This window comes from Truncatella angustata, assembly GCF_020726525.1.
Source record: "Truncatella angustata strain MPI-SDFR-AT-0073 chromosome Unknown BKA67scaffold_1, whole genome shotgun sequence".
Classification (NCBI taxonomy): domain Eukaryota; kingdom Fungi; phylum Ascomycota; class Sordariomycetes; order Amphisphaeriales; family Sporocadaceae; genus Truncatella; species Truncatella angustata.
In genome coordinates, this window is record NW_025763381.1 from 5,898,221 (window position 1) to 5,909,804 (window position 11,584).

At 48.1% G+C, this 11,584-nt stretch overlaps 3 protein-coding genes across 3 annotated transcripts; 1 reads left to right on the top strand and 2 right to left on the bottom strand.

The window, feature by feature from the left end:
- The first annotated feature begins 69 nt into the window (after window positions 1-69).
- BKA67DRAFT_548822 (uncharacterized protein) lies at window positions 70-973 on the top strand. The gene is made up of 2 exons (XM_046101533.1): window positions 70-404; window positions 489-973. Exons 1-2 carry the CDS (start codon window positions 292-294, stop codon window positions 832-834), a joined length of 459 nt encoding a protein of 152 aa, XP_045964803.1. The 5' UTR covers window positions 70-291; the 3' UTR covers window positions 835-973.
- A 5,127-nt stretch (window positions 974-6,100) lies between these two features.
- On the bottom strand, window positions 6,101-6,637 carry BKA67DRAFT_61769 (uncharacterized protein). The gene has a single exon (XM_046105448.1). The coding sequence runs from the start codon at window positions 6,490-6,492 to the stop codon at window positions 6,160-6,162; it is 333 nt and encodes a 110-aa protein (XP_045964804.1). The 5' UTR covers window positions 6,493-6,637; the 3' UTR covers window positions 6,101-6,159.
- A 1,234-nt stretch (window positions 6,638-7,871) lies between these two features.
- On the bottom strand, window positions 7,872-10,258 carry BKA67DRAFT_589996 (fungal-specific transcription factor domain-containing protein; the record flags this gene model as incomplete). Its single annotated transcript, XM_046104539.1, has 3 exons — window positions 7,872-9,981; window positions 10,034-10,157; window positions 10,210-10,258. The coding sequence occupies 3 exons, from the start codon at window positions 10,256-10,258 to the stop codon at window positions 7,872-7,874; spliced, it is 2,283 nt and encodes a 760-aa protein (XP_045964805.1).
- Window positions 10,259-11,584: the final 1,326 nt, after the last annotated feature.

Here is an 11,584-nt window from a genome sequence, read left to right on the forward strand (position 1 = left end):
TATTCCAGCCTGCCCAAGCAGTCCCAGATAGTTATACCTTACAATTGCATTGATATCACAACACAGTTTCTTTCTACAAATTTACGCAACCATTATCCGCTCCGATTTCATCGTAAAGTGTGTGGGTGATAGACATGTCTGCTTTAAGCGTCACTGGTTCCGAGTGGGCGACTGCAGAAGAGTACCAATCTGAGTCAGCTTCCCCCACGCTATTTCCTTTAATGTGTTTCTGACTAGGGTGCTGACCAGCAACATAGCCACCAATCATCTATAGTCTGGCTGACTGGAAACATGGAGACCGAACAGTTCCATGACCAATGGCCTCATAGCCACACTCAGCTAAACTTCTACGACGGACCAGTTCCTCATCAGCTAGAAGAGGGACTGTTCGGTGACGCAAGCGGGTACTGTAATCACCCTTGGGGGAGCACGCATTGCCATTTGCATTATTCCCATGTCGGCAACGCCAATGGTAACAGTCTTCATAGAGTCAATGCAGACACGATAGGTTCACACTTTGATGTCTACTCTGTCGACCGCTCACAGCAAAGCGTCACTCATTTTTGGAGCCCTGATACCGACGGACAACAACTCTCCATCTCAATGCCACCAGCTGTGGCACGGTACGTCCAGGAACCCCAGAGCTACGAGATGCTTGCAATCGGCCACGGCAAACACAGTCCCCCCGCGAAACAGACGAATGAAAGGGAGGCACCTCGTGCGGATATGCCAAATCGAGCGGGCTCGGATGCAGGTTCTAGAACTGGTAAGGGAGGCAAAGGTGCTGAGTATCAAAATGAAGGATGCCAACGCAAGCATGGCCATACTGGTTAATGACATCTCATGTAATATGGTAGATAAAATAGAAAGGAGGGCTGTTTTCCGCTGATCGCATGTAATGATATTTACGAGAGGTGGTTAGGCATTTGCCACAAAGTCGGGGGGGGGGGTTCCGAGGCCGAGCCTGATAGTCTACAACGTTAGAGGAGTTAATAATATGTATACGTGTCATTTCTGCTACTTTGCTACTCGCGGCTCATCACGAGTTTACCTCTAGCATTTGGTTTACTACTTGTGGTCTCATGTTTGGTATCTCCAATATTAACTCCAAGAAACGTCACCTTGTTCCATCGAACTCGGCCGATCGATCTCTTTTGGCCAGGAAGCTTTCTGGCGGCCCTAGATAGCTTGATCTTATACTGCCGAGACCTACGATAACCTTTTGAACGATGACGGAGCTTATACGCGTCCTCTTGGATAACATTCTACCGAGTGGTAATGTTACGACTAGGGTGCTGGCCCCAAACAGCATCACAATTACGCTATATTGATCAATATATACACTAGTCCATTCGCGTGCACAAATTTGCCTCTATCGTTCATAAGCCAATTTTCAAACCACAATCTACAAGGTCGGAGAAGTAACCCGGTGAAGCCCTCAGTCCTTCTTCATGTGCTTCCTCGTCACTGTCATCGTTTATGCTGGGCAGGCTAGAGATGTTCTCTAGAGTATCCTGTCAAGAACGTCAACAAATCTGAGCCCGAGTCTTGGGATCTCTCGTTGTCTTTAGGATTGTCAAACTGAGTCCAAGCTCTTGCTGAACGACGATATCTGGGCTATTTTCCTCATGTATAGCTGACTGCAATCCAAGGGGAATTACAGACCTTGCGCGATAATGGTGTGAATTGGCCGCGAAATCTGCAGTGTCTGCTTGTCTTCTTTTGGCGTCTCGATATTCAATCTCACTCAAAGCCTGTCACACAGAGAGAATTTTCATCATTCAAGTTCTGGTTTCGGACCAGTAACGGTGGTCCGTGTAGGCTGGGCAGTAACGCGCAAATCGAGGTTAGGAGGACATGAATTGTCATTCAACAACTATTCTTAATCCCACAAGTTCCATACCGTGGCTTGGGTTGCGTTGTGCTCCGCATGATCCGACCGAAGTACCCATTAAATCCCCAATGTTATTAGGTTAGTATGTCTTAATTTGAGATCTGGAATGAAACGCCTCTTTCTTGAAGCAGACTACAGATGGGTCGCCGGGCTTTGGACGAATAGCGGTCGGAGTGACGTCGATACATGTATGTAGAGATTAAATGTACTAACACATACTTGAAAGCGGCGGTAATTGCGAACAATACAGAGTCCTAGTCCAATAGCAGTGGTGCACAGTGTGCTTAGATCACAACTCAGCTTTGAATATCTGCCTGTTTTACCATTGCATGACAGTTTTGATAGGGACGATGGCACCACTTCAAGTCCAGCAACCGTACAAGAACCTCCATTACAGAGCAGCCGTGGGCAAATGAGGATCGGGACACTACCGGATGTCTACCTTGTCATACATGTCCCCATATCGTCCAAAATTGTTGCCAATGATTGCAATGTACTTGTTAAAGAATTAGAGAGTGGGGCTCGCATGTGGATCATGATCAATATTCATGGTCGATGATATCGGCATCTTAATATACTCTGCTTGAAAATTGCTAGCTCTGGCTGCCAAACAAGTGTTGTGAGTTGTCATTACTTCAGGCTGCAGTCATGGACCTGTGAGCTTTCTACGGACACCAAATCGCTGTTGTATAATATCTTGCTCTGAGTATTTATCGACTTGTATATCTGTTCAAAAGTCTTATTGAACGAACGACCAACCACACACCATTGCAAGGAATGGAGTATTCCTTGGCATTTGATCGACTTTTGTGGTTCTCTTTCCTACGCTGCAATCGCTTATTTATCAAGATTATGTTTTAGTGTGTACTTTCTATAAGCCCATAAACCTTTTTTGCCTCTCGATGGGACCTATGAGCAATCTTCCGCTTATGGGATGGTTGACTTGAACCTCAAATAAGTCTACTAACGTTAATCCCGCAAGACCGTCCCTCTGTACTATATCTGGCTTGAGAATATTGGCTATGACCTCTGTTTCTTCAGCCTGGCCATCCTTCAGCACCTCGTAGAAGTTTGCGCTGAGAGCCATAAACTCGCTTGATGCAAATCCCTCCGCACCTTCAGGCTCCTTTGCTAGAAATATCAAGATATACGACGTTTCCTTGTGCTTGCCATAGCGCACGCCAGCAACATTGTCATCGCCGTACATTTTCTGTGCCAGTTCCTCGATATTCGGCCGCAGAATCCGAAATAATGTTATGCTACCTTTGTTGGGCTGTCGCCGATATCCGTTCCATATCAAATCCATCGAAACTTCATTCACTGGAATCTTGCGAAATACCGAATTAATATTCAGTGCTGATCTGTAGTAGTTTGCAGTTCATATGTGGTTTTGATGCTGTGTGGTCGCTAATGAAAGTAGCGAAGTCGGTTATTGATTGTTTGTGTTGACTGTATCGCATTCAGATTTACTAACACGCATGAGAGCTGTGTATAACAATGAGAATGTAGACAATTATAATAAATTTGCTAATTCTTAGACGTGGCAAACGTTTTGAGTATATCGCTAAACTTCTTTATTGTGCTGCTTCCGTTGTAGCCTACAAAGGATCATTGATCAATCGAGACTTGTGTACTGTCTCTGGTCTAAACCACGGGCTCTCTGGTCTTTGTTCCGGAGGAACAAGATGGGATGTGGTTTAAATTTAGCTGTTTGTCACAGCTCGGAGTCTTTTCCAAGTCATGAGTTCGCGATTATTTGGAAGGTCAACCTATCTTGCCCATACCAGACTATCATCATTGTTTCCGAAGCTATGAAAGACATGTGGCTATCGGATCCTGTAGGACTAGATACTTATTAATTTAATAGCTCGCTTTCCTCCCAAAACAAAAATAGAAGCCTGAACTTGCGTTTGCTGTAAATTCTCATTCATGTTCGGTTCTCGCCCTTGAGCTATTTGAACTTTTACTTGGCAGCTTTCGTCTTGTCTGAGTACAATTGACTTGTAACGGTGCCGCTGTATCACTTATCCGATTGTTAATCAAATCACCTCGAAGCCACTTAGTTTGCCTCAGTCGAGCATAAGACTGATATATTACAAGTCAACCAGGAATTATGCATCAATGGTTAAGCATCACATGATGCTCCGTACAGAATACACGATAATCAAGAATATCATCACGTGCTGCGCTCGAGTACCTTGCATACTATTTTCATCAACTACGTGTTCAATTATTCGTAATGGCTAGAGTGTGTCCTCATAATGTAATCCTTAATCCAGAAGAATATGGGTGGCGAGCTTACTTCTCCAGCATTTTGTTCCTACATCCCCGTGAAATTCCTGATCCAGACGACTTGTAACATCTATAGCATCAGTTTTTGTGGCCATCGACATAAGTCGCGGGGGCGGTTGGTCGGAGTAATCTTGTTGATACGTACCAGGTCGTCTCGAACTCCTGAAGTACACAGTTCTGCGAACCACTTAGCCTATTTTATGATGCTTCAAGTGGTGAAGACGCTGTTGGACTACTTGGACTACTTGGACTTCGAAGTAGTGGCGATTGAGCACAAAGTAGACTGCAGCACTCAGCCCAAATCAGTCCAGTACCAATTATCGGAACGCGTATTTCGGGAACAGTTTCCAAGTCAGGTACAATGGCACATATTTCGTGTACAATGGAATTTGTAGTTTAGCTTAGCCCAAGCTGTTCCGTATGAGAGGACTAGGTTTCAAACCCGAGTAATGTTCTTACCTCAAGGTATCTCTCGACAAGGTTCATACTGTCCAGCAAAGAAATAAAAGAAAGCAGACCATGATGCGTGGCAACATCGAATTACCAACGCAATCTGCACGCGTTACGCTCGGCACTGAACTTGATATTCGTTTGCTACAGGGCGCTGCGAGCAACATTCGTCATGCGAGGAATGAACACGACCACACGCCCTGACTTAGCTTGCGTCGTGCTAATTGTGTCTTATTTTTAGTACCATTACATCTGCAGCTATCTGTGACATTGCTGCGGTTAGTCACACATCGTATAATAAACAATACCGTCGGGATAGCACGGAGGTGATGTGATATAATCACTTCACCCTATGTGGCGGCTTTACAAGGATGTGATATCGACAGCGCACGTAACATGGATCCTATGATCAAGCCACGCATACCAATGTACTGAACATGCTTTTTGCATCAATTCAGCACTTTTCCAACAAATTAGATATACTCAATTCCAGTACTGAAGTGATGGCTCTCTATTGCGGCGTAAGACCATCATGGTAAACCAGCGCAAATGAGTTCGGAGCCAATTATCACATGCAACTCGCTTGACACAGCCTTATCCCATTGGGCCACGGCGCTCCGTCATCGGGTCAAGTTGCTTTTGTCTGCATCATTGCAGCCTCTGCACCGAATATCTGTGACGACTCAAACATCAGGAGTGTCATTAAGGAGTCATCGTAAGACCAGGCCTATATGAGACATTGGCTTGGTGTTTCGTGATACCACAATCCGGTGTCTGATACTTATCATTCACAGTGTCTCAAAACATGTTGACAATGATGAGATAATAGCCGAGAGAGAAAAAGAAAACTACAAAACCAAAGTACGAATGTGCTGCCAGCGTATTGACCTTGTGACCTGCACTGCATATCAGGTATTGGGTGACACTTTGCTGAGTGCCTGGTCAAGTTCGAAGTTAATATTATCCCTTAATAACGGGCCGAATTGCATAAGGAGCAGTTCAGCCACAGTTGCACACAGCCATAAGAGAGGCTTTGCAAAGCGAGAAACTCAAAGCGAGAAACCAAGGGGCCCAGAGAGGCCAGTGCGCCTTCGTCGCCAACTACGTTTCTGTGACACAAGCTCGACCAATATCAATGACACATCTAAATCGTATGCGAGTTTTGGAGACGTTGCGAACAGACACTCAACCCCCTTCGCTTCTGCTCTCAAGCATTCCCCAGATTCTCGACAATCGATCAGAGGCATGCTTCTGCCGGATCTGGGGTTCGCTTGGCTAAATGCTCAAATGCCGGACAGCGCATTAGCTTTGAAGCAGAATACAAGCACACACCGACGTTTGGCACCGAATATTTTGAGTAGGTGGATCGAGCCTGGGCGACGGCCCGCAGCAAAGTCACGATAGCTTCTCGTCCTCAAACCGCCCTAGCGGTTCGTCTTCCGACAAGCCTTGTAATGGTGCTATATAGGCGGTGGGTATAAGACGTTGAAAAGCAACTAAGAACAAAAAGGCAAGGAGGCAACTTATAGCCCATAGCGGCCGGTTATATGCAAATGGCCGCCAGGTCCCAGGCTTTCCAATGGTTTAATGCTAAGGCATGGCCATGACGCTGAAGTGATGGTGATGAAGGCTAGGATTCGTCGCTCCTGGAACTCGCCTCCCCAGAGTGCGGCTGCTTGCGTCAAGACAGCACTTCTAAGGACGACGTTTTGGGTGAAGGCAGCAACTGTCAAGGTTGTGTATCCCAGTCGTGCCTTCAACTGCCGCTGTACTGAAGTGCCACAACATGGCGGCACTGTCTGGCAAGAGGATCTGATGCATAAACTCAAAATAGGAGCTGTAGGAGAAAAGCACATGTCCTACCCTACACTAGTCTAGGTTAGAGTTTTGGAGCAGAATACCTTTGCTTGGAGTCGGCCTTACCCCACATGCTGGGAATGTCGACCCATTATTCCACTCTTGTGGTGGTCTTAATTGTCTCGATTACAGTTCCTGGAGAAATAAGCTTGATAATATACTACCCCAGGTCTTCGACCTAACGCAAGCTGATCATCGCCTTCTCCAATACAAGCGAGCCTATCGCATCGACCTCGAGCGCATCTTATGACCCTCAGAACAAAATGGCTCCTTTTGCTCCTCTTATGACTTATGTGAGAGACGTGTTCCATTCCGTAATACCTGCCTGACCCCCCGCCATTTCCCCGCACGGGGAAGCCGTTGAGGTACTTGAAGAGGATAGGGGGGAAGAAGAAGAAGAAAGGGTAAGGACGGGGGTAGGGTATCGCAACGCAAGGGTGACACGGGTCGTAGCGTCTATCTTGCGTGTCATCGCCGCATAGACCCTGGACAGCAAAGTCAGGGCCCAGGGTTAGGGTGCTTGGTATAGGCCAGGGTTTTGTTCGCCGCGGGCCGACATGCCATATTGCCTCGATTCACCCATTGGCTCGGCGCTGGTAAAAGATCCGCCCAATCGCTGCGTCGCTTCACCCTTGACCAGAAATTTCACAATGCACGACATTGTTCCTGGCCACCCCCAACACACATGGGTGGCAGGAGACACGTTGTGCTGGCGCCCGGAAAAATCTTAATTTACCTTGAGACACCCTTTCTCATATATGCATGATACACGCTAGCAAGCCTTCATAACCCCTTCATAACTACAATACTATGCTTATCTGCGGCCACCTTCACACCCTCTAGGTCAACCCGAGCAATGGTCAGCGAATATCACTGAGCCGCTGTTACCCATTCTGTGTTGATCGATGAAGCCAACGGCCCCCAAAGTGTCCCCTTGGGGGTTCGCTGACTTGAAAGAGACGGCGATCATCAGCCACCTCTTACCAGGATGACCAAAAGGCATGGGTTCTACCTGCACCCCGGATTTCCTGTCCGCCTGGGGTCCCACCATCTTTGTGATACAGGCAACAACACGTAATGCCTCTTATGAAATGCGGTGTAGTGGAGTGAGCATCGCTTCATGTGATTGCAGCGCTTCTTTGTTCATCATATCAAGTGACAGGCTATGTACAAATCTTGACACAGTCACCGTTTTCGACACGTCATTCCATCGTAAAGCCTCATTCGCTACCATCTCTCAGCAGCGCAGTTGTGCCCCTTTTACCCTAAAACAGTTTCCCAAACAAAGAGGTATCTCCTTTTCCAGAACGACCAGAAAGCAACCATGAGAGACGAATGCAACATTCCCCAGACCAATTCGCCAATAGGCTCCCTAGGTTCACTGAGCGAAGGAGTAAGCCGCGCCGCCTATGCCGCCGGCTCCTTGATGTGAGCCCATAATGCTATAATCCATTTGCATCATCCCATCGTGAACACTACCGAATGGTGCGTACTCCATTTCTTCTGGGCCACCCCAGAGCATACCGTCAAGATCCCAGAATCCCTGCTGGTCAAAGACACCCATCAGTCCGAAGCCTTCGGGCTCTAGTCCAATTGGGGACATATGTAATTCCGAACCGTCGGCCATGAGCATGCTATGGTCCGTAACGAGCCGCTGCAGAGGAGTCTGAGCCCGCATCGCCGGCTCTAGTTGCCGCGAAGCCTCGTACATGCGCCATACAACCTCTCGGCTTCTTCGTGCAGCAAGTGACCAATCTTCCATAGCTTCGAGGAGCTCCAAAACTGTTTCAAGCTGCTTATGCCAGTCTGGCACACGTGGGCTATCCCATTGCCAGAAAATGCTGACCAATGGAATCATCGCTGCCTGGTACAGGAACCAGACTGCATTCCAACCAGACATCTGGTTGCGCGTCCATTCTCGAGATATATCCTCGATCGTAGCCTTGGCTAGGTCGCGGCAAGCTTCAATAGCAGCAATATCATGCTCTGCTGCGTGCGAAGCACCACTGCTTGCCAAATTAAGGAGCACTGGTCTGTGTAGAAGCATGCGTAGATTCTGGTATCGCCACTTCATGATGCAACGGACGATATACAGCGGCTCAGCACATGGATCGGTAGTTCTCAATAACCATGGCAGGTTACTGTACCAGTTGACAAGCTGACCATCGAGACTGACTCGGTCTTCGGCTCGAAGAAGTGGCGAAATGGCAAGCATGTCTTGAACCCCCGTGGCAATCTTGCAAAACTTTATGTTCTCGATCAGAGGTAGAATGCCGGCATGTTGGGCTGAGTCACGGCCAGAGCTAATGCCTGCCTCCGGCACCCTTATGTTGATGGCTGGACCCCATCGACCAAATGAAGGTCGACCCATAGTGGTCGTAGACCAGGTATCGAGACAGAAGAGGCTCCACCATGTCCTCCGTCGTGTCTCGGCTGCTACAGCCTCATTACTGCTCCCTGAAGGCGCAGTGACAAGGCTTTCTCTATGAAGGCCAAGAGCACTGGCCATGCGGATTGCTGCACCAAGTATGGCATTGGCCATATTAGGTCGGTTGATATAATGAAGATAGTAACCGCCTATCAAAGCCAATGCCTGAACAGTCTCAATATGGCTGCTGCCAAAGGAGTCCAACGGCAAGTGTTCCATGGCCCTATTGTAGTAATTCAGATGGTTGTAGTCGTCAGACTTCATAGCAACTATACTCCCCATGGCAAAAACCATGTTGAGGATCGCCAGCCATGGCGCGTCGCACCTTTGTCCTTCGAGATAGTCGGCTCGGAACGAGGCTTCGTCGAGCATAGGAATGAAGACGTGTATCCTCTTAAAATAGGCGTCGATCAATGTTTGCCCCTTCCACGACCATGGTACTCTCTGTGGCTCCTTCAGGTTTGTGGTCTTCTGCTTCATTATAGGCATGTTATGCGCTATTTCAACACTGTTTAGCGGCGGCGTAAACGAGCTTCGTAGGGTTGGCTGGACCTTCAACATCACCATCAGTGCTGCTTTGATGGAGGAGGCTCCGAGATATGATGCATGTCGATCAACCGACAGTGACAATGCATTAACGTCGTCTGCTTCCACTGGGATCGGGTCCCTTCCTCGTCGCTCCTCATCCCACTCTGCGTCCCTCGAAGGTAATTGTTCGAGGCTGGAGATGCCTTGCTCAGTTGCTGACAAGGGAGGCGATTGTAGTCCAGCTTCCATCGGTGAGCCGTGAAGTGGCGGCGATGGCATTCCATTGGCGGGGTCTGCTCCTGGTCGATCTAGAATATTGACTAGTTCCTGTCGTGATAATGGTAACAATGTTATAATATCGTGGTGAGGATATAGCCTTTTAAGGATTGATCGGCACTCTTCTAAAGATTGCGACAGGGCCTCGAGTGTTTTTCTGGATGGAATTACACGCTGTCGGTGCTTGTCATAGAAGCACCGCTTTGGGGCTCGACTCGAAAGGCACTGACCACATGGTTGCTGGCCATCACATCGTCTTTGAAACGGTTAGGAGAATTGCTCGAGCCAAACGCAGAGGTTATACCTACATTTTGCGGCGCTTGCACTCGGCACATGCATGTGGCGTAGTAATCCGCTTTGCAGCACTGCTTGAGCTGGCTTTAGAGCCCTCTGAGGAGTCTACTGATTGTTTGCGGGGAGTAACTCCTTGGACTACATGCTGTTAGGAGCCCATACCATGTCAGAAAGAATCAATTGTGCCTACAAGTGTGGAACATCCCGCCCTGAGTAGGGATAGGAATTGATGGTGCCATGACTTTGAAGCTTCAGTATAATGTTGATGTGAATTCGTTTGAGGCTACACAAAGTCTCTCTGACGGTTGTTCAGCGCCTTATCATGGCATGGTCTGACCGGTAACCGAGCGGATGGCAGGTGTTGAAGATTATATAGATGCATGGGCGTTGTAGCCGCGCAGTATGATAATGCGGAGATTGGCAGTCTGGCAGTCACTTCTTGTGGGGTAAGTCGCCGCCCCTGACCAGGCCGAGATGGATACAATCACTCAGGAACAGTCGATCCATACCAAATAGGTATATTTCCCCATGCTATAAGATCAGCGGGGCCGTTAATGGTGAGTAGACCCTGAAATATGGTTAGTACCAGTGGTACTCGAGGGCGGGTGACAACGTGCAGGTGGAGATCAGTGCCGTCCCTAAACAAATCAAGGTGATACTTCCGGATACTCCAAATGTGATATCCACATACCTGAGCAAAGGGTACTTGCAGCAGAACAGAGGCAAGACGGCTAGACGGGTGACGTCTTTGTGAGTTGGGCATCACTCATCCGGCAAGGAAACTGGCTAGTGAAGAGCGGTATATGTGGGTATCCATCCCTTGCAACTATATTAAAAGAAGGGATGATGACGGAAGACTACCTTGGTGGCGTTGGTTTCATACAAAGCTATACCACCATCATGTCCAACGCAGTGTGTAAACAGGCGAATTGAGGCTGTCCGATTAGCCGATACCCATATTCACGGACGGCTATGTGCGTGAGTTGACGCAAAAGCAAAGCAGGAGGATGTGACTGTCAAAGACATCCCAAGTTTCGGACAGTTTAGAGTTTGGATTGACTTAAGATGAAGTTGCAGAAGGAAGAAAATGTGGATGGACAAGGGGTAGGGTTGGCCTGGGGGAGCCCCCTCACGGCGCTCAACATCCCCAAATAGGATTAGCCTTCCTCTTGTTGATTGCCGGCGCTAGCTGCCAGGAGGAAATAACTTTACAAGCACCACCACACATAGTGTGTGACTGATTACTGCCTGGTGTCCACGAACAGACACCAGAAACCATTGGGCGATTCGTGTGCGCTTGTACAGAAAGCAAGCAAGATATACATTGTTGCTTGCTATTGCACAGTTACACACATCACGACGCATTTACCTCCACATCCCGCAACGTAGAGGATGATCGTCCGGTCAGAGTGGTTCAATTAGCCCCCAAGGGGTTGCAATGAGCTTCGTTGGAGAATTCGAGAACAGCCAACCACCAGATCGGATACTTCAGATCAGGGTATTAGCTGGGAGAGACCATGCGGGCTTGACGGGAAATGAAGATCCAGATGCCGCTCAAAATCCCC